At 44.3% G+C, this 26,033-nt stretch overlaps 1 protein-coding gene across 3 annotated transcripts in view; it reads left to right on the forward strand.

Moving 5' to 3' along the window:
* trps1 (trichorhinophalangeal syndrome I) overlaps positions 1 to 26,033 on the forward strand; it is a 268,364-nt gene that overhangs the window by 23,301 nt on the left and 219,030 nt on the right. For all 3 annotated transcript variants that reach the window (XM_051935977.1, XM_028817544.2, XM_051935978.1), the window contains exon 2: positions 23,718 to 24,637. In XM_051935977.1, the coding sequence (XP_051791937.1) occupies positions 23,720 to 24,637 (918 nt within the window). In that variant the 5' untranslated portion in view covers positions 23,718 to 23,719. The remainder of the gene's footprint in view (positions 1 to 23,717; positions 24,638 to 26,033) is intronic.

Below are 26,033 nucleotides of genomic sequence, written 5' to 3' on the forward strand. Positions count from 1 at the left end.
TCTATCTATCTATCTATCTATCTATCTATCTATCTATCTATCTATCTATCTATCTGTCTGTCTGTCTGTCTGTCTGTCTGTCTGTCTGTCTGTCTGTCTGTCTGTCTGTCTGTCTGATCCTGCCAACTACTGTCAAATTATATCTATTACATAGTGCATTTCATATCATCTATCTATCTGTCTGTCTGTCTGTCTGTCTGTCTGTCTGTCTGTCTGTCTGTCTGTCTGATCTTGCCAACTACGCTCAAATTATATCTATTACATAGATAGATAGATAGATAGATAGATATGAAATGCACTATCTATCTATCTATCTATCTATCTATCTATCTATCTATCTATCTATCTATCTATCTATCTATCTATCTATCTATCTATCTATCTATCTATCTATCTATCTAGAGTGAGTTGGCCCCCTCTGAGTAAATGATATCCCATTCCTGGTTGCCAGTGTCACAGTGACTTCAAAATAAAAATGACAGATTGAGAAAGTGGAAGGACATGCAAGACTTTAAACCTGAATTAGCTGATGGGTGAAGACCTCTGTGCCTTTTTATCTCTCAGAGTATTTGGTTTCAGTTTTGCTTACCCATTTGCTTTTATTCACCGAGTGAGCTGCCCTGAAACCAAAATCAGATGTGATACAAATCCCCCCCCCCCCCAAGCCCCCCACCCCAAGTTGGCCGCTGATGGATGAAGTGGTAGCCATCCTTTATAAACTAAACCTAAGACGAAAAAAACAGTAAGAAGTGTCCAGAATCAAACATGTTGTTTTCCTTAGCGTGCGATTTATAAATAAACATTTGGTCATTGGCTACCATCGACGTGGAGCTGCAGCACAGCCTTCAGACAGGGAGGCGGGTGGGCGACATTTTTATTTGCGTCTCCTGTGCTGGGCTGCTGGTTTTTCACACACCATCAAAACGTTCCGCAATCGCAACACGGCTGCAATTAAGTTTTACGTTTTTTTATTTTCAACATTACAGTTAGCTGTTGGCTTTGTGTTGCTGTGTGAGGCCACTGAATACCTGATTAATGGAAAAGTCTGGCTGGGGTCTTACAGGAGCCACCCAGGGGGATTTTTAATTTTTTTTTTTTATTTTATCAAGGATAAGTTGTTTTCATCTCAAGGAGCCAATTGTTCTGTAATTTGAAATGAGGAAAGTCAGCCTGCTGCAAACAGCACTTTACAGTGTGTGGAATGGGGATGTACACCTTATGGGGGGCTTCAGCTGGGCAGCCTGACCCACTTGTAGATTTGTCCTGAAATGCTTCTCTTTCTGCACAACATAAATTTTCCCCTTGAGATAAAGATCTATCTATCTATCTATCTATCTATCTATCTATCTATCTATCTATCTATCTATCTATCTATCTATCTATCTATCTATCTATCTATCTATCTATCTATCTGTCTGTCTGTCTGTCTGTCTGTCTGTCTGTCTGTCTGTCTGTCTGTCTGTCTGTCTGTCTGTCTGTCTGTCTGATCCTGCCAACTACGCTAAAATTATACTATTATATAATGCATTTCACATCTATCTATCTATCTATCTATCTATCTATCTATCTATCTATCTATCTATCTATCTATCTATCTATCTATCTATCTATCTATCTATCTATCTATCTATCTATCTATCTATCTATCTATCTATCTATCTATCTATCTATCTATCATCTCTCCTGCAGCTGGACTCTATTGAGACCTTTCTGAAACCTTTTGACATTATGGATTATTGAGTGTAGATGGAAGGACAAATGTCACAATTTAAAATGAAATCTACAACACCTTCAAGTGTTCAGGAGGTGAAGGGGTCCCAGTACTTCCTGAATCCACTGAATGTCTTCATTTTATGGAAATTCGCCCTTCTGATGGGGTTTTCAGGACCCAATTAGCTTTGCAGTGTGGAGATTAACTTGCATTCGTATTAAAAACATTTTATTAAAACACACGTTTATTGATGCACAAAAGTCCCGCACCAAACACCTCTAACATGGGCTTCTCTTTCAGTGTCTGTGGGCCGCCTTTCCTCTTGTCACGGGAGCTTCGTCCTGTTCCTGCTCCAGCTCCCGACTCTCGCTCCTGGATTGTAGGAAGGCGGCCCCTTTTACTTCCACCCAGATGTGCTCGAGGTGCTTGATGACATCCTTCCGGCAGCACTTCCAGGTGTGGCGGAAGTGTCGATCTCACATGCTCCACAACACTCTGGGTGCCCCCTGGCAGAGGCCACGGGCCCCAGTGGGTTTCAGCCTCCTTGCTCCTTCCCCGTGGTCCCCTCAACATCCAGGGCGGTTACCCCCTCGTGGTCTTTTCATACCACCTCCCGGTCCTTCCAGGTGTCCCAGCTGGGTCTGGCCCCCAGCCTCCCGTGACAACATAAACTTACTGCTACCTTCCACCAACTATGATACTTCAAAACCATGAAATTCAGTCCATGTGCAATATGGGCTTCATGTAATTATTCAATATTAATGGTATTTGTTTTCTAAAACTAACATTCACACCTTTTATATTGACATGTTCATAACGTTTTACTAATGAGCGGAGAGTAGCGACTCGGTGAAGCTCACTCGGTTACTTCGTCTTTGAGTTGTTCCGGTGGCCCATGCAGGTATTTGTTAAAGGCAGTGAGGGTCTCAGCTTAAGAGTTCCCACAGAACTTTACATTGTGCCTTCTGGCTTCCATCACAGATACACTTCCAGTTAATTCCCACCAGTGTCTTTGAGTATGCAATGCACCATTTAGCTTGAAGAATTCTGTTGGATTGATTGTGATGTTGAGTTGAATTTGGAGTAAAGTTCATCACGAACGGGACACATTTTCCACGGAGAGGAGGCCATTAAACCCTTCAAGCTCAGTTGAACTTGAAATTAAATTGTCTGCTATAATATTCAAGAAGCCTCACCGGCTGACAGATGTGGCCTTTAACAAATAAGAAATGGTTATTCCAATATAGTAGAATGTGAAATGGCATCGTGGTGAGGTGGCTCAGAAAATCTGAATCAAGGATGGACCTGGGCAGAATTCAGGCTTGGGTAAATTTATGGAGTACAAGGAAGTGTGAAGAGTTACCGTTGGAAGAAGAATGTCAGGTTTGAGGACACAATCGGGGGTTTGAAATTGGAAACTACGCCTTATGTGAAGGACGTAGGAGTCGTCGTGGACTGTTTGACTTCCAATGTGCAGACATTGGACAGAAGCCATTAAGGGGGCTAATGGCATGTTTGTTTATAGAGCCACCTCCAATGTGTGGAGCACAAGTCAAGGGAGGTTATCCTTAATCTGGAGTCCTGTGTAGTTCAGGTCTCCATATTACAAAGAAGACATAGCAGCACAAGAGGAAGTCCATGACAAGTGGGACTTCAAGGTATGAAGAATGACTGATGGACCTGAACCCTTCCAGTTTCAGCAAATGGAGATTAAGAGGTGACTTGGTAGAAGTGCTTAAAATTATGAAGGGAATTAGTATGGTGGATCCCAGCTATTATGTTGAAATGTGGTGTGGTTGTTAGAAGCGCTGTTGCCCCGCTAAACCCACCAGACAGACGTCCAAGTCACACTTACAAAAGCACCAAGAAGAATTTAATAGTAATTTTCTTCCAATACAGTGCACAAAGCACCACACACTCCACAATACACAATACTCAATAATAATCAATACAATAATCAATAATCACAATCCTCCACTCCTCCCAGCAGCTCTGTCACTCTACCACCCAACTCCGGCTCTCCTGCTGGCATTCCCAAAGTCTTTTAAATAGTCCATGACCCAGAAGTGTTCCTTCTCCGGGTCAAAACGCCACATCATCCTTTTCAAGTAGCTCGTGACTCCAAAGTACTTCCGGGTTGTCGTAAGAGTAATAGTCCCCAGGTTCTTTATGAGCTCCCCCTGGCGGCACACATGGCACCCAACCGGGCTGAGGAAATGGACTCCACGTCCCAGGATGCTTTGAGGGAATCCGGGGAACTGTTGCCACCTAGCGTCCCGGGGGATGCAGTACCCTGAAAAGGCTGCTTTCCTCCATTCTTTTCTTTCAGGGACGTCCCGGCTGGACTGACCGTCACAGTGGTCTTCATCAAGGACATGGGAGACACAGTTGGAAACTTGTTGTTCTTCCAGGAAAACCTGCAGAGAAAAGTTTAAATGGACCAGGAGACGGGTAGTAATGCAAAAACGTTGAAGCCCAAGTGTTCCCCCAAAAAAAGGAATGGTGATAGTAGTTAAGTCTGGAATTCAGGAAATTGACACGAGGGACACTCTTGTGTTTATCGGTATGCTGACTTACAGTGAGACGGGAAACATTTTTAATGTAGAGAAGTGGAAGTCAAAAGGCAAGCTAAGGTTGGAACGGAAAGTCAATCCTGTATTTGAAAAGAGCCAGAAGTGGAGTCAAAAAGGAGAAGTCAGAAACGAAATGAAAGAAATCAGAAAAGCGTGTTATTTGAAATGGTACAGCGACGAGGTCAGAAAATCCGACATAGCCCCCCACGACAAAGATGTCACCGCAAAGGATACATGTCCATATTTTTCAAGTCAATTGTTTCTTCACACACGATTTATTTGTGTTTGCCATGAACAATTGTGTTGAAACGTTAATTGTGTTCGATCAATTATGAAAAATCTATCTTGCCCGCTCTGGCGCTTTTTACAATGCAGGGCTTTTGGCACGGAGGAAACACGTCTATTGTTCATGCCGCTTATGGTCTGTTGAGGACTGATCTGTCGCCTTCCGCATTTCCAATGCTTGTTCGTGCCAAGAAAAGGATGTGGAAATAATCGTTTTAGTGCCTGTCCCTGACGCGGTTCTTCTCGTGCGAATTCTCACGTAAACGTGGAAGTAAACCAAAACCAAACCAACCTTGTGGCACGAAACGTTTACTCTGATGGTCTCTGGTCTTTCACGAGGAAACCACACCCCTTGGAGGAGGGGCGGGGCGGGGCAGGGTGAGAGGCTGTATTTGAACAGGCAGACGACATACTGAGCTCTCGCGTAGGGCGGGGCTTCTTTGAAAAATGGCGGAATTTCATAATATTGGAGTTTTTTTTAGTTCAATGACGCGTACAAACTATTTTACGCATGTGCGTGTGTACTCGTAAGACGTGGATCAATACTCGATAACCATCTCAGCTTGAAGAATGGACGTATTCAGGAAAGTTTTTAAGCTTTTCCTCCATGCCCCGCAGACTACGATGTAAAACGGCAGTGCAGACAAGATATTTGTTTTAATTTATAGAAAGCGATTAACATTAAAATGCAATTTTGGATGGCAAATGCATAGATAGCATGTTTGTGAAGAAATAAACTTCTCCTTTCAGAGAGCTGATAACGTAGAGCCACAGGAGGTGCAGATTTCAGTGCTCAGAAAATACTAATCACTACATTTTGTGATTTTCTTGTATATCCCGGAGGAGAATTTGTCTTTTTTCGCACAACCTTTTGCAGGTCCGCCATTGTACAGACTCTCTGGAGCTGGAACTTTTCAGGTTAAGGGCCTGACTCAAGGGGTTAGGGAAACCGGTAACCCTCCAGATCATTAGCCACCAGTGGACTAAGCCACGATTGGACTAAGGGCATTGACGCCAGTCCAGGCGAACCACGGACGAGGCTACACGGCATCCACCTGTTGACGGGACATCCGAGCGAAGAACTAACGTACGTGAACGAGACTGTCCAATTGGAAATGCGAACCTGTCTGGCCGTATGCATCACTGCAGCGTTTTAACACGTATATTCATCAACCACAAAGGTTATGTAAACTCTGTTTGCTGCTCTTGTGTCGTATATTCATGCAGGAGGATATCGCAGCAGACAGAAGAACTTCTCAAGGACCTGCGGTGGTCTCTTCTGTCGCCGCGCTCATTACAAGGTACAGATTAGTCGCTAAGCTTCAGCTCTCTCTTGCTCTGTTACATTATTATAATTATTATTATTATTGTACAGCTCTATTACTAAACTGCTGTTGAGCAATTGAACCTTTCTATTTTCTCTCGGCATGAAGTCACCCTCTCCGTTTCTCGTTCTCTCTCTGTATTTCCTCATCTATTTTACACATTTTTCGAATACCCGAGGAGAAATGACTCGCTGCAACCCCTGAAGGTTTAAAGTGCACGGACTCACGGAAATTAAGTAGGCAGCCCTTTTCAATGGTGGATTGTCACTGCCGTTCATTACAAAGTTTTTCAATGGGTGCGAACCACAGGGGGCACCAGAGAGCCCCAAACACAATCGCACAGACCTCAGTAAAAATGTCAAGTTTATTATTAATAAATACCTTAACAATACCGCACCACCAAATGACGACTCTTTCTCTTCTTCCTCTCCTCTTCCTCTCTTCTCTCTCCCAGCTCCGACACGCCTGAATGTGGCAGAGCGGTTCCTTTTATCTTATACCCGGGAGTATTTCCAATGCTTGGGTATAGCCCAATGGAAGTACCTCCGGGTCAATCGGAAGTCTTACAGAGTAGGGATTACTAATCCTAATATAGTGCCCTCTGGCGTCCCCCACGGAACCCAACCGGGCTGCCCCATGGGACTACAAATCCCATTATGCCTTGCAGGGATCTGTATGGGAATCCTGCCATCTAGCGTATCGGGGAAGCCAATGACTCCGTTTGCTCCTTAATTATATTGGCCTCCTGGCTGGGTAATGAACCCACGTCCTGTCCCAGCATGGGAAGGCCACCCTGTGCCTGTGTTTTCGTTTTCGAGAATCCCATCTGGTCCCTTGAGACTAATTATTAGCCGATGACTCTGAATTGACCCGCTGTGAGTGGCCGTGCCCCGTGTTGGACGGGTACCACATCCTGAGTTGCACTGAATATCATCGGGTAGCCCAGTTTCCAGTAAGCCCGAGTTGAATAATGCAGTCAGAGTGTGGATAGTAGAAGGTTTTTAAACTATGAAATGATCAGCTTTCCAGTTTGACCCTCCTGACGCTAATGCCAGGTTTGGCTTGGAATGAATCCACGTCACCGGCGCGAGGTGACGTCTCACAGGAACGACGCCACTTTGGTCGACTCCTCTAAAATGAGTCGCTTTAATAATAAATGGCAGGGAGGGTGGTGTGGTGGTCAAGGCTTTGGACTGAGGACTTCAAACACCGAGGGTGTGGGTTCAAATCCCACTACTGCCACCAGTGTGTGATGTGCCTGTGCTCCAATTAGAAACACAAAAGGAATGTAAACCAGTTGTATCTCAAATATTGTTAAGTCACCTTGGATAAAGGCGTCAGCCAGATAAGTAACCTGGCCAGCTTGGTGCAATCCTTCAGAAGCTTGTGAGACCCCCATTTAGTGTTTTTCTGTAAAGTCAAAAATACCAGCAGACGGAATTGAAAGCAAGTCTCCGTCAAACAAACGAAGCAAAATGGGTAATGGAGCAAAAATAAAATGTGGTGGGTTAAAAAAAAAATAAAATAAAATGGCGCTCATGCAGAAGTTTCCCTTTTTTTTTTTTTCAAGTACGGGGAGTTGTGGGGTGGGCTCTCTTTTCATCTGACTGTTTGAACAAAGACCGCCTGCTATGAAGCAGCGAGGTGGAGAATTACACCAACAAAGAGACAAACTGTCTCAGTGTGAATCAACCAGGAGTCTCCAAGAAATTTCAGTGAGTGCCTCTGATTTGCTCGGACTTCACAGGGCCCAACGATAAGCGAGGGGGTATTTTTCGCGTGCAGGGTCTTTATTTGTGTAATACGGTCCTGAGATTCTACTTGGAGATTAAAGGAATTCGCTCTGTGGAAAACAGAGCATGTCGGATGGCCGGGGTCTGCTTTATCCCGGCATCATGGCTGAAATTGTGTTACCAAAGGGCAGACTCTGTATGAATGTGACCCGTCGTCATCGTCATCATCTTCCTCTTTTCCCACTTTTGTGTGCTTGACTAACCTTCTCCCCACAGTTTGGCCTGGCACCTTGTCCTCAGTCGGACCCTTCTCCTTCAGATGTTCTTTAACTTCATCCACCCTCCTCTATCTCAGTCTCTGTCATCTTCTCCTCCATCTTCATCACTCTTTTGCCCACATCTTCATTGTCTCTCCTCATCACATGTCCCTACCACTTCATCCTACTTTCCGGTACTTTCTTAGATTTCTCTCCCACTTTTCATGGACTCATTTCTCATTTTGTCCTTTTTTTGTAACTTCCTTCCATCTCCACCTTCTCATTTCTGCCACATGCAGCGTCTTCTCCTGCTGTGCCCTCTTTACTGCCCGTGTCGCCGCTCCATATATCATTGCTGCTCTTCACATTGTCTTCAAAGCCTGACCTTCTTCCTGTTGTTCCATCCCCGCTGAACTCTGTGGGTTATCCCAGCATCTCATTCTTCTCCTGGTGGATGCCTGAATTCTGTACTTATCAGAGAGAGAATTGATCCCTGGCAGTGCCAACAACCACGCCACCATTCATTATGTTTCCTTCTTGCACTTGGCACAACTTTTCTGTGTACATTTGCCTAATTAAAATAATAAAACCCTTTGCAGTGTTCCTCCTTGCCCGCTGATCATGTGTAAATAACCAAGCATTAGAAATTTGCATTCCTTGGCAGTTGCTAACGGCCAGGGCCCTGTTTTAAATCCTGATATGCGGCATGTGAGTGCTGTGTTTACGGTTTTCAGCTGCCTTGAAGATGAGCAGTGAAGCTCCATTCTGCGTGAGTCTCCTGCACACTTAGCAGTTCCTGCTCACAGAGGGCAGCCACTTATGGTCTCTTGTACTTTTTTGGCAGTTGGCGACCTTTCAGGTGATGTGACAGAGATGATCCAAAGATATAAATATCTCCTTACGTTTACAAAGTGCGTTCAGTGTGCGTTAAAGCTTATTATCTGAGGCGTGCAGGAGCCCTCTGCTCTGTGTTAGTTGTATTTGTATTTGTCTTTGTTAGTATAATGAGTGCTCACCTTGTACTGAAGTGAATACACACACACACACACACACGCACACACACACACACACACATGCCACCTTAGTCTCACTGCATTCAAAGCTGCATGACGTGGTTCATTTGACTCATGATGGATCTTCGGCATCAACAAAGGTGCTACCACCATCTACGACACTCCCAAATGTCTTCATTCCATATTAGAATGTCTTCATTCTATAGGCCAAGGACAATACACATGGAGGTATGGGACCTCAAAAAGGCAGGGTTGGCATTTAGGTGTGCCCTGTGTGACTCATGAACTGCTGTGGGCAAAAATCCACAGGTGCCTCCTAAACAACACAGAAATACACCTCTGGAAAATGCAGACTTGACAATACGTTTTAAATGGGATTCTTCTCATGTGCTGCCCCATGGAACGTGTGGGCCCGTACTGAAACATTTATATACCTTAATGGACTGTGGGACTCCAGTAAGGGCTGGGACTGTCACTTTTAAGTGGTGGCAAGAGGCACAAGGACAGAGCTCTGGTGTCGTGTGTGTTGGTGTTAACATGCTGACGTTGATTAATCCACCCACCTGCTGCCCGACCCACCTCATTCATCTCTGAGTGGTGCTGGTGGGCTGAAAAGTATCAGTCAAGGGTAGAAGACACTCTGAAGTACACACAGCATACACTCGTACTGACCTACACCATGCAGGCCAGTTAGCAGATGTATCAAAGAATTGATCAATTATATAGTGCCTTTCATTCTGTCTGTCTGTCTGTCTGACTAATCCTGCCAACTACACTATCTATCTATCTATCTATCTATCTATCTATCTATCTATCTATCTATCTATCTATCTATCTATCTATCTATCTATCTATCTATCTATCTATCTATCTATCTATCTATCTATCTATCTATCTATCTATCTATCTATCTAATACTGCCAACTACACTATCTATCTAATCCTGCCAACTACACTATCTATCTAATCCTGCCAACTACACTATCTATCTATCTAATCCTGCCAACTACACTATCTATCTATCTATCTAATCCTGCCAACTACACTATCTATGTATCTATCTAATCCTGCCAACTACACTATCTATCTATCTAATCCTGCCAACTAAACTATCTATCTATCTAATCCTGCCAACTACACTATCTATCTATCTATCTATCTATCTATCTATCTATCTATCTATCTATCTATCTATCTATCTATCTATCTATCTATCTATCTATCTATCTATCTATCTATCTATCTATCTATCTATCTATCTATCTATCTAATCCTGCCAACTAAACTATCTATCTATCTAATCCTGCCAACTACACTATCTATCTATCTATCTATCTATCTATCTATCTATCTATCTATCTATCTATCTATCTATCTATCTATCTATCTATCTATCTATCTATCTATCTATCTATCTATCTATCTATCTAATCCTGCCAACTACATTATCTATCTATCTATCTATCTATCTATCTATCTATCTATCTATCTATCTATCTATCTATCTGTCTGTCTGTCTGTCTGTCTGTCTGTCTGTCTGTCTGTCTGTCTGTCTGTCTGTCTGTCTGTCTGTCTGTCTGTCTGTCTGTCTGTCTGTCTTCGTAGTTTTGTACCCGGGTCTCCTGAGATGTGCTGTAGTGCCCTTCTTATCTGGCCAATAGTTTTCTTTCAGATGACTTTAGTAATTTGAGGCAGATTGCTGCCTTTTGTGTAAATCTCGCTGATGGAGCGGCACGTCCGAGTCACACAACATCTCATCACCTATTATGGTAAATATGAAAGGCGAGCTATTTCGGTCCTCTTTTACTGAGCCATAATGTTTTAAAACTTTCCTTTCTCCCCTTTTCAATGTATTCCACGTCTTCAAGATAGCAGATAAAGTATCTATAAACAGTACTTGAAAGAAAATGTAAATGTTTATAGGCCAGCGGCTGAGCTCATCTGATATTGTCTTTATTTATATGTATTCGGAGAATGATGTGAGCAGCTCTATTGTCTGCCGAGCCAACATTTTTTATGCTTTTTTGAAGACTCTGCCAGGCAGTTAAAAGGGGCACAAAGGTGAAGCCAAGAATTGTGCGACGATGCAAATTAAAGGGCACAGCTCTCTGCTCATATAAAAATAGAAAAGTGTGAAGTGAGCGTGAGTTTGTTAGGAGGTCACGCAAGGCCTGTGGGGTGGACTTGGAGCCCCGAAACACGTAAGGCCCATTGAGTTCCAGAAGCACTTCCAGTAATGCCCACTAGAGGGGGAAATCACCATCGACCCCTGGCTAGTAATTATTATTATTATTATTCTTATTATTATTGTGCAGCTCTGTTGCTAAACTGCTATTGAGCAATTTTACCTTTCTATTTTCTCTCAGCATGAAGTCATCTGCTCCATTTCTTGTTCTGTCTCTGTATTTCTGGTTATTTTACAAATTTTTCTAATATCTGAGTAGAAATGATTGGCTGCAGTAGACCCCTGTGACCCTGTGTTAGGATATAGCGGATTGGAGAATGACTGACTGACTGACTGACTGACTGACTGAAAAACTGTAAACATTGAACGTTTAAAGTACACAGACTGGCAGAAATTAAGTAGGCGGCCTTTTCAATAATGGATTCTTGCTGACGTTCAGTTACAAGTCCTGAAAGAGAAGTCTAAGAGAAGGTCAGAAATGGAAGAAATGCAACAAAAATTCACAAGAAAGAAACACCAAAAAAGGCACAAGTAGACTTGCGACTCCCAGGCGCATTCAGAATGAACTGCCAGGAATGGTGGGAGACCCTCGGATTTATAGGGTGGAGGGCCGTGATTGGGGGGGACCACCCACATACAGTATGTAGATAAACAAACAATAATCCATCCATCCATTTTCCAACCCGCTATGTCCTAACACAGGGTCACGGGGGTCTGCTGGAGCCAATCCCAGCCAACACAGGGCACAAGGCAGGAAGCAGAACCCTGGGCAGGGCAGGGCGCCAGCCCACTGCAGACAAACAATAATGCACATAAATAACATAAATCAAAAAATCAAAAATGAACAAGAGAGACACAAATCTGAACCCCCTGGCTAAGACAAGATGGCTCACCGCTCGGCTTTTTCTTCTTTTAAGCCTTTAGCCGCCTGTCTCTGTTAACTACGTCAGATTGTCCGTGAGGGGTGTGTGTGGCACTGCTTCAAGCTCAATCTGCTTGTTCTTTTTCATTCTCGTACGTTTTGTGTTTGTTACGATCCCTGGCTTTTCTAATTTAAATTGCTCTGCTATTCCTCTCAGTATGTATGTGGATGGTACGGTTTGGAGACTTGCAGGAATTCGAATATGGGGTTTAATTGTGTCTAGATCAGGGTGTCCAACTCCGGTCCTGGTGGGCCGCAGAGGCTGCAGATTTTCATTCTAACCCTTTTCCTAATCAGTGAGCAGTTTTTGCTGCTAAATAACTCCTTTACCCTTCATTTTAATAGCCCTGTTTTTAAAGATTGATTCATTTCTTCATTAAATGACAGCCAAACAGAAATGAGATGTGAAACGAGCCAACGGATGACTGGCTAAACTGGAACGCCAATTTCACTCCTCAGGATTGGGTCACTGCTTTTTGCAGATGATGTTGTCCTGTTTGCTCCATCAGGCCGTGATCTTCAGCTCTCTCTGGATCGGTTCGCAGCCGAGTGTGAAGCGGCTGGGATGGGAATCAGCACCTCCAAATCCGAGACCATGGTCCTCAGCCAGAAAAGGGTGGAGTACCCTCTCAGGGTTGGGAGCGAGATCCTGCCCCAAGTGGAGGAGTTCAAGTATCTCGGGGTCTTGTTCACGAGTGAGGGAAGAATGGAGCGTGAGATCGACAGGCGGATCGGTGCGGCATCCGCAGTAATGCGGGCTCTACATCGGTCTGTCGTGGTTGCGGCTCAGCTCTCAATTTACCAGTCGACCTACGTTCCTACCCTCACCTATGGTCATGAGCTATGGGTAGTGACCGAAAGAACGAGATCGCGAATACAAGCGGCTGAAATGAGTTTCCTCCGCAGGGTGTCTGGGCTCTCCCTTAAAGATAGGGTGAGAAGCTCAGTCATCCGGGTTGGGCTCAGAGTAGAGCCGCTGCTCCTCCGCATCGAGAGGAGTCAGATGAGGTGGCTCGGGCATCTGATCAGGATGCCTCCTGGACGCCTCCCTGGTGAGGTGTTCCGGGCACGTCCAACCGGGAGGAGGCCCTGGGGAAGACCCAGGACACGCTGGAGGGACTATGTCTCCCGGCTGGCCTGGGAACGCCTTGGGATTCTCCCGGAAGAGCTAGAAGAAGTGGCCGGGGAGAGGGAAGTCTGGGCATCTCTGCTCAAGCTGCTGCCCCCGCGACCCGACCTCGGATAAGCGGGAGACAATGCATGGATGGATGGATGGATGGACAGTTCCTTAATGAGAAGCCGATTCTTCCTGTTAATTGAATATCCTGACTTGTGGCTGCCCTCATTCTACCACAGCAGACAGTTGGTTTTCTGTTTTTTTTTTCTAAGACCACCGTCAAGGTGTTTTGATGACCTGAGAAGTCCAACATGACCGAGACCTTCACCTTCCTTTATTGTCAGGTGAGCTGGTCATGTGGCGGCTCGTTTTGTGTCTCATTATGGTTTAGCTGCTCATCAAGGAAAAAAGAAACAAACTCAAGAGGTTTGAGTCACGTCAATTAAAACGAAGGCAAAACAAGTGGCTCACTAATTAAGAAGACGGTTAGAATGAAAACCTGCAGCCACTGTGGGCCACCAGGACCGGGAGTTGGACAGCCCTGGTCCAGAACCTGTTTCGAGGAAGCGCCCTATTTTGCTGCCACGCCATTTTGCTCCCCATTTTGGCACTGCAGTGTGCAGCACCAGGGAGAACATGCAAAGTCCACGCCGGGAGGACTTGGGATGGTCTCGTAACTGCGAGGGTGATCTCAAAGCGATCGAGGGAGGGGGCCGCACACACACGCTTCTCTTCTCCAGACATTCCTTCACTTTTCCACGCTCCACACTCCCTCATTTGCTCAGCACATTTGCGAACCTGAAAGGTCTTAAGGACGGAGACACCTTGGAGCACAAGCGTCCGGATCGTCAGACGAGTCCAAATCCTCACCCCCCCACCTTTTTTTTTTTTTTTTTTTAAATTATCTTGAAAAAACGGCTGGCCTGTCTGATGGAATTGAACAAGAAAAGGGGGGTCTTCTGCTAAGTAGGTTTGCTCAGTGTTTCTTTGGCTTGCCCTGTGCAGTAATTCCTTGGCAGCTGGTGTTTGGACCTCTGGTGTTAGGTCTATGGCACATACCAGATCTGTGCTGTCATGTCTTCACGCTAAGCCCTTCTTGTTTAGGCCGAGCGCTGCTTTAGTAGCAGCCTGATGATGTCACTCCTCAACCCCCCCCCCCCCCAAAGAAGGAGGGCTACGGAGATGACAAGAGGCACTTTAGCCCATTTGAGAAATTGGAAATACATTGCAGGAGCGATCGTCATAAACGTGTCCGAGATGCACATGTGTAGCGTGGAAGATAAAGTTAAGACAATTCATTATCATTAGCTGAATGTCAGGAAAATTAAATTACAGAGCGCAGTAATTGGCAAAGCGTTGGGTTTTCTTCACCTATGAAGTTGCGGCAAGATATTTACATGTTTCATTAATTCCTTTCGAAACCAAATATTAAATTATTGTCAAGTGTGAGATTCATTTCTCAAATGGTTACAGTTGGTGTGCATCTCAGACCCGTTTAATTAAACTCAGGGTCACTGGGGGGGCCGAAGCCTGTTTAGTAACATTGATGGGAACCAACCCTGGACGGGACACAAGTACACCCCAGGACCCCAGTTTAGGATTTCTGTTCATCTTGGCAGACACAGGGTCCTCTGACCCCCTAGCTACATTTAATCCCCCCCCCCCCACCCCACCAAGGATCAATCAATGTGATGACAAAGTGACAATAGGCTTCTGAGAATATTTGGAAATGGATGTCTGAAACTTCCCATTGACACCAGCATTCAGACCCTTTACTTCGTTGTGGTTTGTACTCGTTAGCCGTTATGGATTTACTGTTAAGTCGAGCAAAAGGACCCCTTTAATTGGCCAATGAAAAAGATATGCAAGCTTTCGAGGCGACTCCAGCCCCTTTGGTTCCATCTTGCCTGAAGAAGGGGCCTCGAAAGCTCACATGTTGTCATCTTTTTAGTTGGCCGATAAAAGGGGGTCCTTTTGCTTCTCATTCCCTTATTGTGGTTGCAATTCCAGCCTGGGATCTTTTTGGGTTTGAGGCGACAAGCTACCCACACCTGAATTTGGGGGGCTTCCTGCCGTTTTTCTCTCCAGATCCTCTCAAGCTCTGCTGGGTTGGGTGAAGACCACAGGACGGGCGGCCATTTTCGTGTCTCTCCAGAGGTGTTTGATTGGGATTGGCTGGGCCACTCATGAACTTTCACAGAGTTGTCCCGTGTTGTGTTTGCATTGTCCTGCTGGAAGGCAAACCTTCAGCCTGGTCTGAGGTCCACAGTGCACTGGAGAAGGTTTTCATTAATGGTATCTCTGCGATTTGCTCCATTCAGCTTTCCCTCAGCTTGGCCTATCTTCCCAGTTCCTGTTGTTCCCTCCACCGTGCCTCACTGTGTGGACCACCAGGGGGCGCACTAGCTGCCCTGACCCCGACACAGACATACGTGGGACACAAGTGCAAACACACACCTTTATTTTATCTACATCCAAAAGATGTAGATAAGCCTACACAATCCTCCAGCTCTGCACCCGTGTCGGGTATTCCAAACCTCTGCCTTCAACAAAATATAAAGTCCGGTCTGCCTGACTTAAATATGGATAGCCCATCCCAGCCAATTTGAATTCATTATCCCAAGCGCACAATCGGAAAGACACTCAGATGTTTTAGTGCAAGCTGGTATCAGTCTCAACCATGGCTTTAATATTCTGTTGTCCGTGATGGCAGCTTTTGCTTTGCCTGCCGCAAATTTAGTGTTTCCAATTCGGACCGCGAGGACATATTCACCAAACACAGCTACACTAATTGGAAAAAAGCTCTACAAAAAGACGGTGGCGGCTTCCACAAACACGCATTTAGTATCCCGCACGTCAGAGCCATGTCTGCATCACAGCACTCATCATTGGTGTGTCTTCAGCTGCATGTGAAAGCTCTTTCTCTACTTTGAACCGCATTCTCACTCCACTCCGCCGAACAATGCTGCATTCAAGGAAGAGAAATGTAGTCATTCTGGCACATGAGAAAAACATCACAGAAAATCTAGACATGAATGAATTTATTTCAGAATTTGCCAAGAGTAACCGCAGACTGGTCCTGTAGATAACATCCAGGTTAAACACTGGAAACTGATGTCCTATAGCCTCCCATGACTACAATAAGCCAACGTTTCTGTTCTTGCTCTCATATGTTATATACATTTGACTTTATTGATATTTACCTTGTAGATGTAGTTCTATATTTGTTCACAAAAAATAATAATACAAGTTCCATTGCCTCTGTTGATTTTATTGAACAATATGTTATGATTTATGCCACAATTTTTGCTTTTATATCTATACTAATAAAAGGCAAAGCCCTCACTGACTGACTGACTGACTGACTGACTGACTGACTCATCACTAATTCTCCAACTTCCCGTGTAGGTGGAAGGCTGAAATTTGGCAGGCTCATTCCTTACAGCTTACTTACAAAAGTTAGGCAGGTTTCATTTCGAAATTCAAAGCGTAACGGTCATAACTGGAAGCTCTTTTTTGTCCATATACTGTAATGGACTGCAGCTTGCTGGCTGTGGGAGGCGGAGTTGCGTATCGCGTCATCACGCCTCCCACGTAATCACGTGAAGTGACTGTGAACGCAGTAAGTACCCAAAGAGCGCTGAAGAAAACATTCATTACACAATTGAGAAGGCAGCGAAACAATAAGAAGCGAAGCATGGTGTAAACCGTAAGTTTAAATTACGTTTATAGAAACGCTCCCGCTGCCGTTTGCAATACCATATTCGCGAGATACAAGTTTAATGAGAAGACACGAGGTATAAACGAGATTTGGATCACTGTGTAACGGATTTAAAATTGCTGTAGCGAGAAACTTTGAAGTGCCCGGTCTTAGCTAACATTAAATAAAGCCGTGGACATCGCAACATCACACAAGAGAGCGGCTCACGTGAACTGACTGAACGCAGCACGTCGGAAACAAAGCACCGTGTAAACCTAAAGTTTAAATTAAGTTCATAGACCTACAAAAGGTTGTCATTGATTTGAGGCAAGATTGCTTTTCTCCTGTACAACTATACGTTGCATTCTCAAGAGTGTGCTTGCACGGCTTGGTCATATTACAACCGGAGTGCTGAACTGACAACGTGGTATACAAAGAGAACTATAACAATCGTAATATCCATCCATCCATCCATTTTCCAACCCGCTGAATCTGAACACAGGGTCACGGGGGTCTGCTGGAGCCAATCCCAGCCAACACAGGGCACAAGGCAGGAACCAATCATGATACGTTATTTTTAAAATGTTTCCTTTTCTTTTTCATAACCTCTTTAAAACACTACTTCTCCACTGCGAAGCGCGGGTATTTTGCTAGTGTTATATAAAACTATGTTGTTATTATTTGACCCCCCTACAAAAATGGGGATGGATGGATAGATGGATATTTTTTGCCCCCCCAGACAAGCCAAATGCCCACCCACACATGATGTTCTGGTCACACGTCTGACATAGATAGATAGATTGGATAATTGGGTCAAAAAATGGATAGTACAAGGCTTTTAAATTATGAAACAATCATCTTTCGGGGTTCGACCCTCCTGACGCCAAATTAGACTTGAAACGAATCCACGTCAGTCGCTGTGAGGTGACATCTCAGAGAAGAGACGTCACTTTGGTCGACTTGCCACGAATGATTCATTTTAATATGAAATGACAGGCAATGTGGTGTTAGAGGTTAAGGCTTTGGACTGAGGACTTCAATCCTTGAGGTTGTGTTTTCAGATCTCACTTCTGACACCAGTGTGGGGACCCCCAGCAAGTCACTTTACCTGTCTGTACTCTAACTGGAAACAGAAAAGAAATGGACCCAATTGTTGTCTCAAATGTTGTAAGTCACCTGGGATGAAGGAGCCAGTCAGATATGTAGATGTAATAAAGTGTGCAGAAAGTGAAAGGTCTTTGTGAATCCACTGTATGTTAACCCCTAAACCACCACAACCGGCTATAGTCGGTTCCCAGTAGAATTTTCCAGCACGCCCGAGCCGAGTATAATCGGCGATGTACATTCGTTGAACGCCACAGCCGGCTATAGCTGGTTCCCAGTGCAATTTACTAGCACGCTGGAGCTGATCAGTCCATGCCATACATTCGTTGAGCAGCCAGATCGTGACCACTGGTGCCCCCTGCAGCATCACTGTCCCTGGGATTGAGCCGCTGCACTAGACTGGCCTGGTAAGCGTCAGCGTTGGCCTCCCAGTTCAAGTGCATTTGGTTCAGTGATTTACTGAGTTTCATCAATGGTGTCAGTTGCACCTCGTACATATAATAATGAATTGTTGCAGTTGTTTTTTAAATAGTTTTTACAGTTCATTGGCAGTGTGTTAAATGATCAGTGTTGCAGTAATTGTGATGCTCTTTGCATGAAAAAAATATGTGCTCCATTAAAATTTCACTTTTTCTTGGTGAATTGCGACGTTTCCTTAAGAAGTACAGCATAACATATTTGGCGTCCAGGGGTCTATTAACCCCCCCAAGTATATGGCGGTTTAAAGGTTAAGATTTTCACTAAACCTTTATTGAGTTTTGTCCTACGTATTCCCCCATCTTATACCAAAACTTCTCAAACTTCAGTCGTTTCTCCGTGATGCTACAACAAACGCACGATTTCTGCTTTATGATCACCGATACTTCGAGCTGAAACGAGAAGAAGTTCACATCTGCTGAGTTTTGCCGCGGCACTCTTTCAAACAGGAGTCTCCTTCTTTTTAAAAGGGGGCTTCGTCTTTAATGAGCTGTTTTATTACCCAAACTTGACCGTCACGTTAGAAAAAAATGACACGGCTTCTCCTAGTGGTCTTTTAATTCCAATTCTAAAACCAGCTACCTCTTTTTTTTTGTTTGTTTTGTTCCTTTAATTAAAATGTCGACCAGGTGCCCAATTTCCAAAACCACAATCTTTTTTTTCCGATTAAGCTGCTTCCCATATTAATAGTGTGATCACAGACAATAAACTTTGTAGGAGTAAAGATAGTAAGGCTTGGGCCTACAAAATGACGACTTAATGCACCAAAAGCACTAAAGGCGCCTGGGATCCTAAGTGAAATATCTGTCAGGTGGTAAAGGTCACCGTGGTAGTAAACGTTCTACTGGTGCTAATGATTTAGAATACCGAGGGTCAGCAAGTCACGTTTCTTAGACGAGCTTTAAGGATTTTTGTCTTCTAAACAGCTGCCCCCACTGTTTGACTAATGGTGTTATTAACCAGCAAATATCTACAGTAATGACTACGTCCCAGGATGAAATATGCACTAAAACTGCAAACTCATTTAGGTGAAAAATAGCAGTTGATTTAGGAATCATAAATACCATGCAATTAAGGACATGTTACTGTCTTATGTGGCGGCCTACTGGGGGCACTCTCGTAATTTGGTCCACTGCTCCATGCTGATGTCTTGTATGATTGGGGTTAAGAAAATCAGCTTAACAGCAAACTCCTTTCTGGTGTACTGAGTGGGCCAAGTGAAGGTGCACGGTGTGCCCTCATTACATGGGCCTGGGCTCTGCCTTCCTTCTACATGCCACCCGGACCCTCACCTTGCCTTGTCTTCTTCTTTGCTGAGTTTGGATTTCTAGGGTTTTGAGCTTTAACTTGTTTTTTGGACTCGGAATTAGATTTGCTCTTTTTTGGATTTTTGTCACTTTATGCTTATGACTCTGTCCCAGTTTTGGATCCGCTTATTTTTGGATTTTGGACTTGTTCAAATAAACCTTTTTTTTTTTACTTACCCTCGTGTCTGCATCATTGGGGGCTCACAGCATTCACACCAGCTAGATAAGAGTCCACCATGGAGACCCTGTGAAATGCACTGCTCTGTTAAGCCAATGTCACATTTGCTTATCCCGTTGCTGCACAATGTCTGATTACACGACTGTCAACGAAACCCATGTCATATTTATCAAATGATCTTCCAGCACAGTCGGACTCGCCCCTTTTTCTAACATCCAATAGCGTGCTGCTCGGCGGACTTGGTGCTGTACGAAGGATTAACAGCTGCAATGACTGTATTTGTCATTCTGTTATGGTATGTAAAATACGAGACATCAGACAGACGAGCTTCACTTCTGTTCGTGAGGTCCTAGTGAGATGTCAAGCTAAATGACACCTTTTATTGGCTACTAAAAAGTTTACAATATGCGTGCTTTTGAGGCAACTCAGATCCCTAGGTACTTCAGGATGAGCGTTCATTGGTACTCAGCTCTCGTGCACACAGAGCCCACCCTTAACAAAGCTGCTTGGTTTTGGTTGGTCGCATACTACTTGCAGTGAGTCTCTGGGTTTGTAAGACTATACGACTGGTCAGGGCCGTGCAAAGAGTTAATCGCCGTGGTGCGTTCAGCTGCAGTCTCCACCATGTTGTTTTGTTTTTCCATGTTTAAGTACGTAAAACTGGAGACATCAGACAGACAAGCTTCTCTTCTGTTTGTGAGGTCCAAAACACCTGTATTGTAGGTACTTCAGGATGAGCGTTCATTGGTTGTCAGCTCTCGTGCACACAGAGCCCACCCTTAATGAAGCTGCTTGGTTTTGGTTGGTCGCATACTACATGCAGTGAGTCTCTGGGTTTGTAAGACTATACGACTGGCCGGGTGTTTGCAAAGAGTTAATTGCCTTGGTGAGTTCAGCTGCAGTCTCCACCATGTTGTTTTGTTTTTAAATGTTTTAGTATGTAAAACACGAGACATCAGACAGACAAGCCTCTCTACTGTTTGTGAGGTTTAAAACATGTGTGTTCCTTATTCTATGCATTGAACTTCCAGATGAACATTCATTGGTTGTCGATGCTCCTGCGTTCACAGCCCACCCCTCTGACTGATGAGAAAATCAAATCGCAGACTAGTTATCTTGGTCGTTCGGCGATCTTCTTCATGGGAAGAGCCGCCAACTGCTTCTGCTTGGCTAAGATTATGTAAATGAAGGCTGTCATTGAAAACCCGGTGACAAGGCTGCCTAGTGTGACGTGGGCTTCAGACGTGGCTCACAGCTAATGTTGTAGGTCAGGATGAGGCGGCATCTTGGTAAGTACTCTAGGATGAGAATTGCGCAATGCAAATTGAGAAGTAGATGAAAGTGGAGGCCTTTAGATAGTGTGCCATCGTCTATGCAGAAAACAATAATTAACAGAAAAGTGGGGCTTCTTATTTCAATGACATCTGGTGGTGCTTAATGCTAAATAGGAGGAAGGGGCTTTTTAGATCTTTCACAGAAAAATTAATTGACGTCGGAAACGTAGTTTACAGAAAGACTGGTGCAGCCTCTTACCAATCACGTCATTAGCATTAAAGGGATGCCATTTTACGTAGGTTAGCTAATTCATATTAAAACAGTGCACTACTTTATCCTGATCAGATCAATGACCTAATAATCTGAGCAATCATCAGAACGAGAGGAGGTTCCCTTTATGGAGATCCCATCGTTAGCCTATAAATGGCCGATACTTTTTGTACATTATTCAGATCACATCATTTATATTGACATTGGTGCAGATACCATCATTAGCATAAAGGGGTGTTGCTTTATGCAAATCACATCATTATCATAAAAGGGGGTACTGTATAATTAAGATCAAGTCATTTACATAGAAATTGATGAAACTTTATGTAGATGACATCATTAGTATTACAGTGGGCGTTACATATGCAAATCACATTATTTACGTAACATTGGTGCTGCTTTGTGCCGATCACAACATTTGCATAAAAACGGGTCACAGCGTTGTGCAGATCACAGGATTTGCATTAAAATTGCAGATTGTATCACTATTGTAAAGGGCCTGTGTGTGATTTTATGCAAATCATATCATTAACATAAAAGGGGGAATGCTTTATGCAGATCTCATCATTAGCATGATTGTTGGCACTGCTTTTGCTTAATAAAAAAAGGCATTGCCCTTATGCAAGTCACATGATTGCAAGTAATTGTAAGTCACATCATTGGCATAAAATAGGCATTGCTTTATGCAAATTATTATGAAAATTGGCACCACTTTATGCAGATCATTTATATTAACATTGGTTTAAATAACCTCATTAGCATAATGGGGTGTTGCTTTATGCAAATCATAAAAAGGTGGCGCATCATAATGCAATAATTTATATGTAAATCGTGTGATCTGTAAGTTCTTGCAGATCACATCATTAGCATGTTGTGTTATGCAGAAACATCATTAACATAAAAAGGGGCATGCCTTTGTGCAGATCACTTGATTTGCATAAAAATGGTGCAACATCTGGTAGATCACATTGTTCCCATAATTTGTGTGTGTGGGGGGGGGGGTGTAGTTATGTTATGCAGATCACATAATTTGTATAAAATTGGGGCATTTTCTTGGATCTCATAATGTTAGCCTAAAGGGTGTGATACTTTATGTAAATTGCATTATTAACTTAAAAAGGAGCATTTGTTTATCCAGACTGCATCATTAACATAAAAATGTGGCACTCTTTTATTTAAATTATGTGATATACTTAAAAAAACATCCTGCAGAAGGCATCATTAGCATTAAAGGGGCACTGCAGATCAAATGATTTACATAAAAGTTGGTGCATATCGTTGCAATAGCATAAAAAGGGGCGTGGCTTATTTAATGAAATGGGATTGTACTTTATGTTTATTAAGATGTGACTGAATTTAGCACCCTGCTGATAGTTTGCCATGATAAGAAACATTAATCATTTCAATATGAATGTGTACACTATTTATAACCAGATGTCATAAGGTGTTGACACAGAAGATGAAGTTTCTTATTGCTTTCTTTACATAAAAATGGAGCTTACTTAATGTTATTTGGGGAGTGTGAAACTGGTGCCTGTTCTTGTAGCACTGGGCACAAGGCAAGAACCAACCCTGCACGGGATGCCAGTCCATCACAGGGCAGCTTCATGGACACACTGAAATGGTTCTGAGCCCCCCCGTCTTCCTAACACTCACCTGTCTGGAATGTGAGAGGATGCCAGAGTACCTGGCAATTGGGTTCAATTTCTGGCCCCGAGGGTTTCCCTGTCTCCCCCAGTGGTGGAGTGGTTAATTGTGCCCCTTCATAGCTCTGCAGTCTTCCTGTGCCCAAATGAAGGTTCTTCTCCAGTTTCTCCATGCTGGTCTTCTCAGAATCTGCTCCAAATTCTGTTCCTGCTTATTTGGCGTTTCCAGACTCTTCCCATGTCCTTGTATGTCCCCGAGACATCATGGTAAGCGCGTCTGCAATGCATTGGCATCCTGTCCGGTGCCTTCTTCTGCCTTGTTGCAGGCCCTCTAAATGGACTTTACCGCTTCATAAAAATGAATAAATAAATCAGTGGTGGAAATTGGCCCATCAACAAGATATGTTAATGAGACTGCCATGGCCATTTTGTCATACATAGTCTGCTCATGTTTGGGGTGATAATGCTCAATTCTAAGATCTTTAAACCTAAAGGAGAGTGGCAATTGTTGACTCGTTTTTGCTGTTGTCCACACAACAGTCATTTTTTCCACCGTCGATTTGCGTGTAAATTAAAAACGCATGTTGCATGCCGCAAGGCTGCACCTCATTCATCATCTCTCACTTGTCTTCCTCACAGATATGGTCCGTAAAAAGAATCTCCCTCTGAGAAACTTTGGCGGTGAAGGTGGAGCATCTGAATCGGCAGGTACAGAACACCAGGACTCCAACCCAGACCAACCGGCAGAGCCCATGCAAGACATCGTCAGTCATGGAGACATCCTAGAGCCTGACAAGAAGGAGGATCAGAACCCTCATGTCGCCGAGCCCTCTCCCAGCATCAAAAGAGACTTGAAAAGCCCGGCACCGAGCGAGAAACCTGGCTTCAATTATGAAAGCCACAAAAAGGGAGGAAATGTTCCATCCTTCCCCCATGATGAGGTGACAGACAGAAATATGCCGGCTCTCTCATCTGCATCTGCCGGGGGAGCCTGCGAACAGCTCAAGTCTCCGACGAGATCGGATCCAGATGATGAAGAAAATGGGGCCTGTGCCCCGTCTGGAGACCTCTTGGAGACGAAAGAAGGGTGGCAGATGTCTCCGGCGGCCGCCACGGGCAGGACCTCGCAAGTTCAAGGTGCTCAGTCTGAGCACGAAGGCCCAGCCCTGGATGCCCCCGGGACCTCGCCCAGCCCCCCAGTGCCTTCAGAGCAGACTGCGGACAAATCGAAAGCAGACACTTGGAACAACACTGTGCCCGACGAGGTGGCACCCGTGTCTCCGAAGCTGCAGGACTTCAAGTGCAACATCTGCGGGTACGGATACTATGGCAATGACCCCACGGACCTAATCAAGCACTTCCGCAAGTATCACCTGGGTTTGCACAACCGCACCCGGCAGGATGCCGAGCTGGACACCAAGATCTTGGCCCTCCACAACATGGTACAGTTCTCCCAATCCAAAGACTTTCAAAAGCTGAACCACAGTGCGCTGAGCGGGGTGCTTCAGGACTTTGGCTCTCAGCGGCCCATGGTACTCAATGGCACGTACGATATACAGGTCAGTGTATGAACACCAGCACAGGTGTAGGCATCTTCTCATGGTACTTTCAACCCAGTGGTGAATACCTCTCCGACCAGGTCTGGGTGGCATTTCCATGTTCTCCACGTGTTCACACTCCAGAGGCCTGCCACTTGGTGACCCTAACTGAGTCTGCCTAGTGGGTGGCATGGTGACACATTGCTTAGCACTGCCTGCCTGAAACCTTTAGTGTGTTTCCTCTGTGTGGGGTTTGCAGGATCTCTCACATGTTTATGCCCTCTGATTCATCTTGTGCCCCTAAGACATGACCCCCAGGTTAATTTATAACTTTTGGATTGGTGAAATTGGTTATGATCTTCTCTAAGTGGCAGAATCGTTTCTTCATATTTCAGGAGACTTGGTGTCTATTTCTGCCTCTGGAATTTGTGTGTTCCCCACACCATGTTTGTGAGGTCTTCTTTCCCAAAGACCTGCCTCTTAGATTAGTCCCAGGGCACTGTTGCCATCACATTATTTAATTTATTTATTGTTAGTTAAAGATGTTAAGATTTGCATTGGGTGTGACGAGGATGGACAGGATTAGGAACAAGGACATTAGAGGGTCAGCTCAGGTTGGACGGTTGGGAGACACAAAGTCAAAGAGGCAAGATTGTGTTGGTTTGGACATGTGCAGAAAAGAGATGCTAGGTACAATGAGAGAGGGGTGCTAAGGATAGAGCTGCCAGGCAAGAGGAGGAGAGGAAGGACTAAGGGAAGGTTTAAGGATGTGATGAGAGAGGACATGCAGATGATGGGTGTGACAGAGCAAGATGAGAAGGACAGGAGTATATGGAAAAAGGCCGCTAACAGGAGCAGCTGAATGAAGAAGAAGAAGTTGCCATCACGTTATTGTGTTGTTTTAGTCTTCCAGAAGTTGTGCTATCTGACGTCACTCCCTTGGTGCTTTGAAAGCTGGCTCCTCAATTCATATGTTACGAGACCCTGTACATACAAATCTACAAAAATACTTCTCTGACAAAATGTAGTTTTTGAGCCAACACAGAGAATCTTTCTCCTTCATTTAGGTTAGGGTTGTGGTTTTGATAATCATCCTGTTTGACTTCTGGGGTTTTGACTTGCGTTTGTTATTGTGTCCATGTGTCATCTTCTGGTTCTTTCAGATAAGTACCCTTGAGTGTGGCTGCTTTTACATCTCTGGCACTAGAGTGTCCTGGGAGATGGTACTGGTATGGCTAATATGATGTTAAGGTTCTTCTTGTGACAGTTGCCTTTTGAGCCATTTGGCTACCATGTTATGGAACGTGATCGGTAGCTCGGTGAGCATCAGAGGTTCATTGGCTACTAAGTTATAAGTTGTTAGTAGCTTGGTGAACATCAGAAATTCATTGGATGCCAACTTATGGAAAGTGTCTAG

The sequence above is a fragment of the Erpetoichthys calabaricus genome, chromosome 13 (assembly GCF_900747795.2).
Source record: "Erpetoichthys calabaricus chromosome 13, fErpCal1.3, whole genome shotgun sequence".
NCBI classification, from domain to species: Eukaryota; Metazoa; Chordata; class Cladistia; order Polypteriformes; family Polypteridae; genus Erpetoichthys; species Erpetoichthys calabaricus.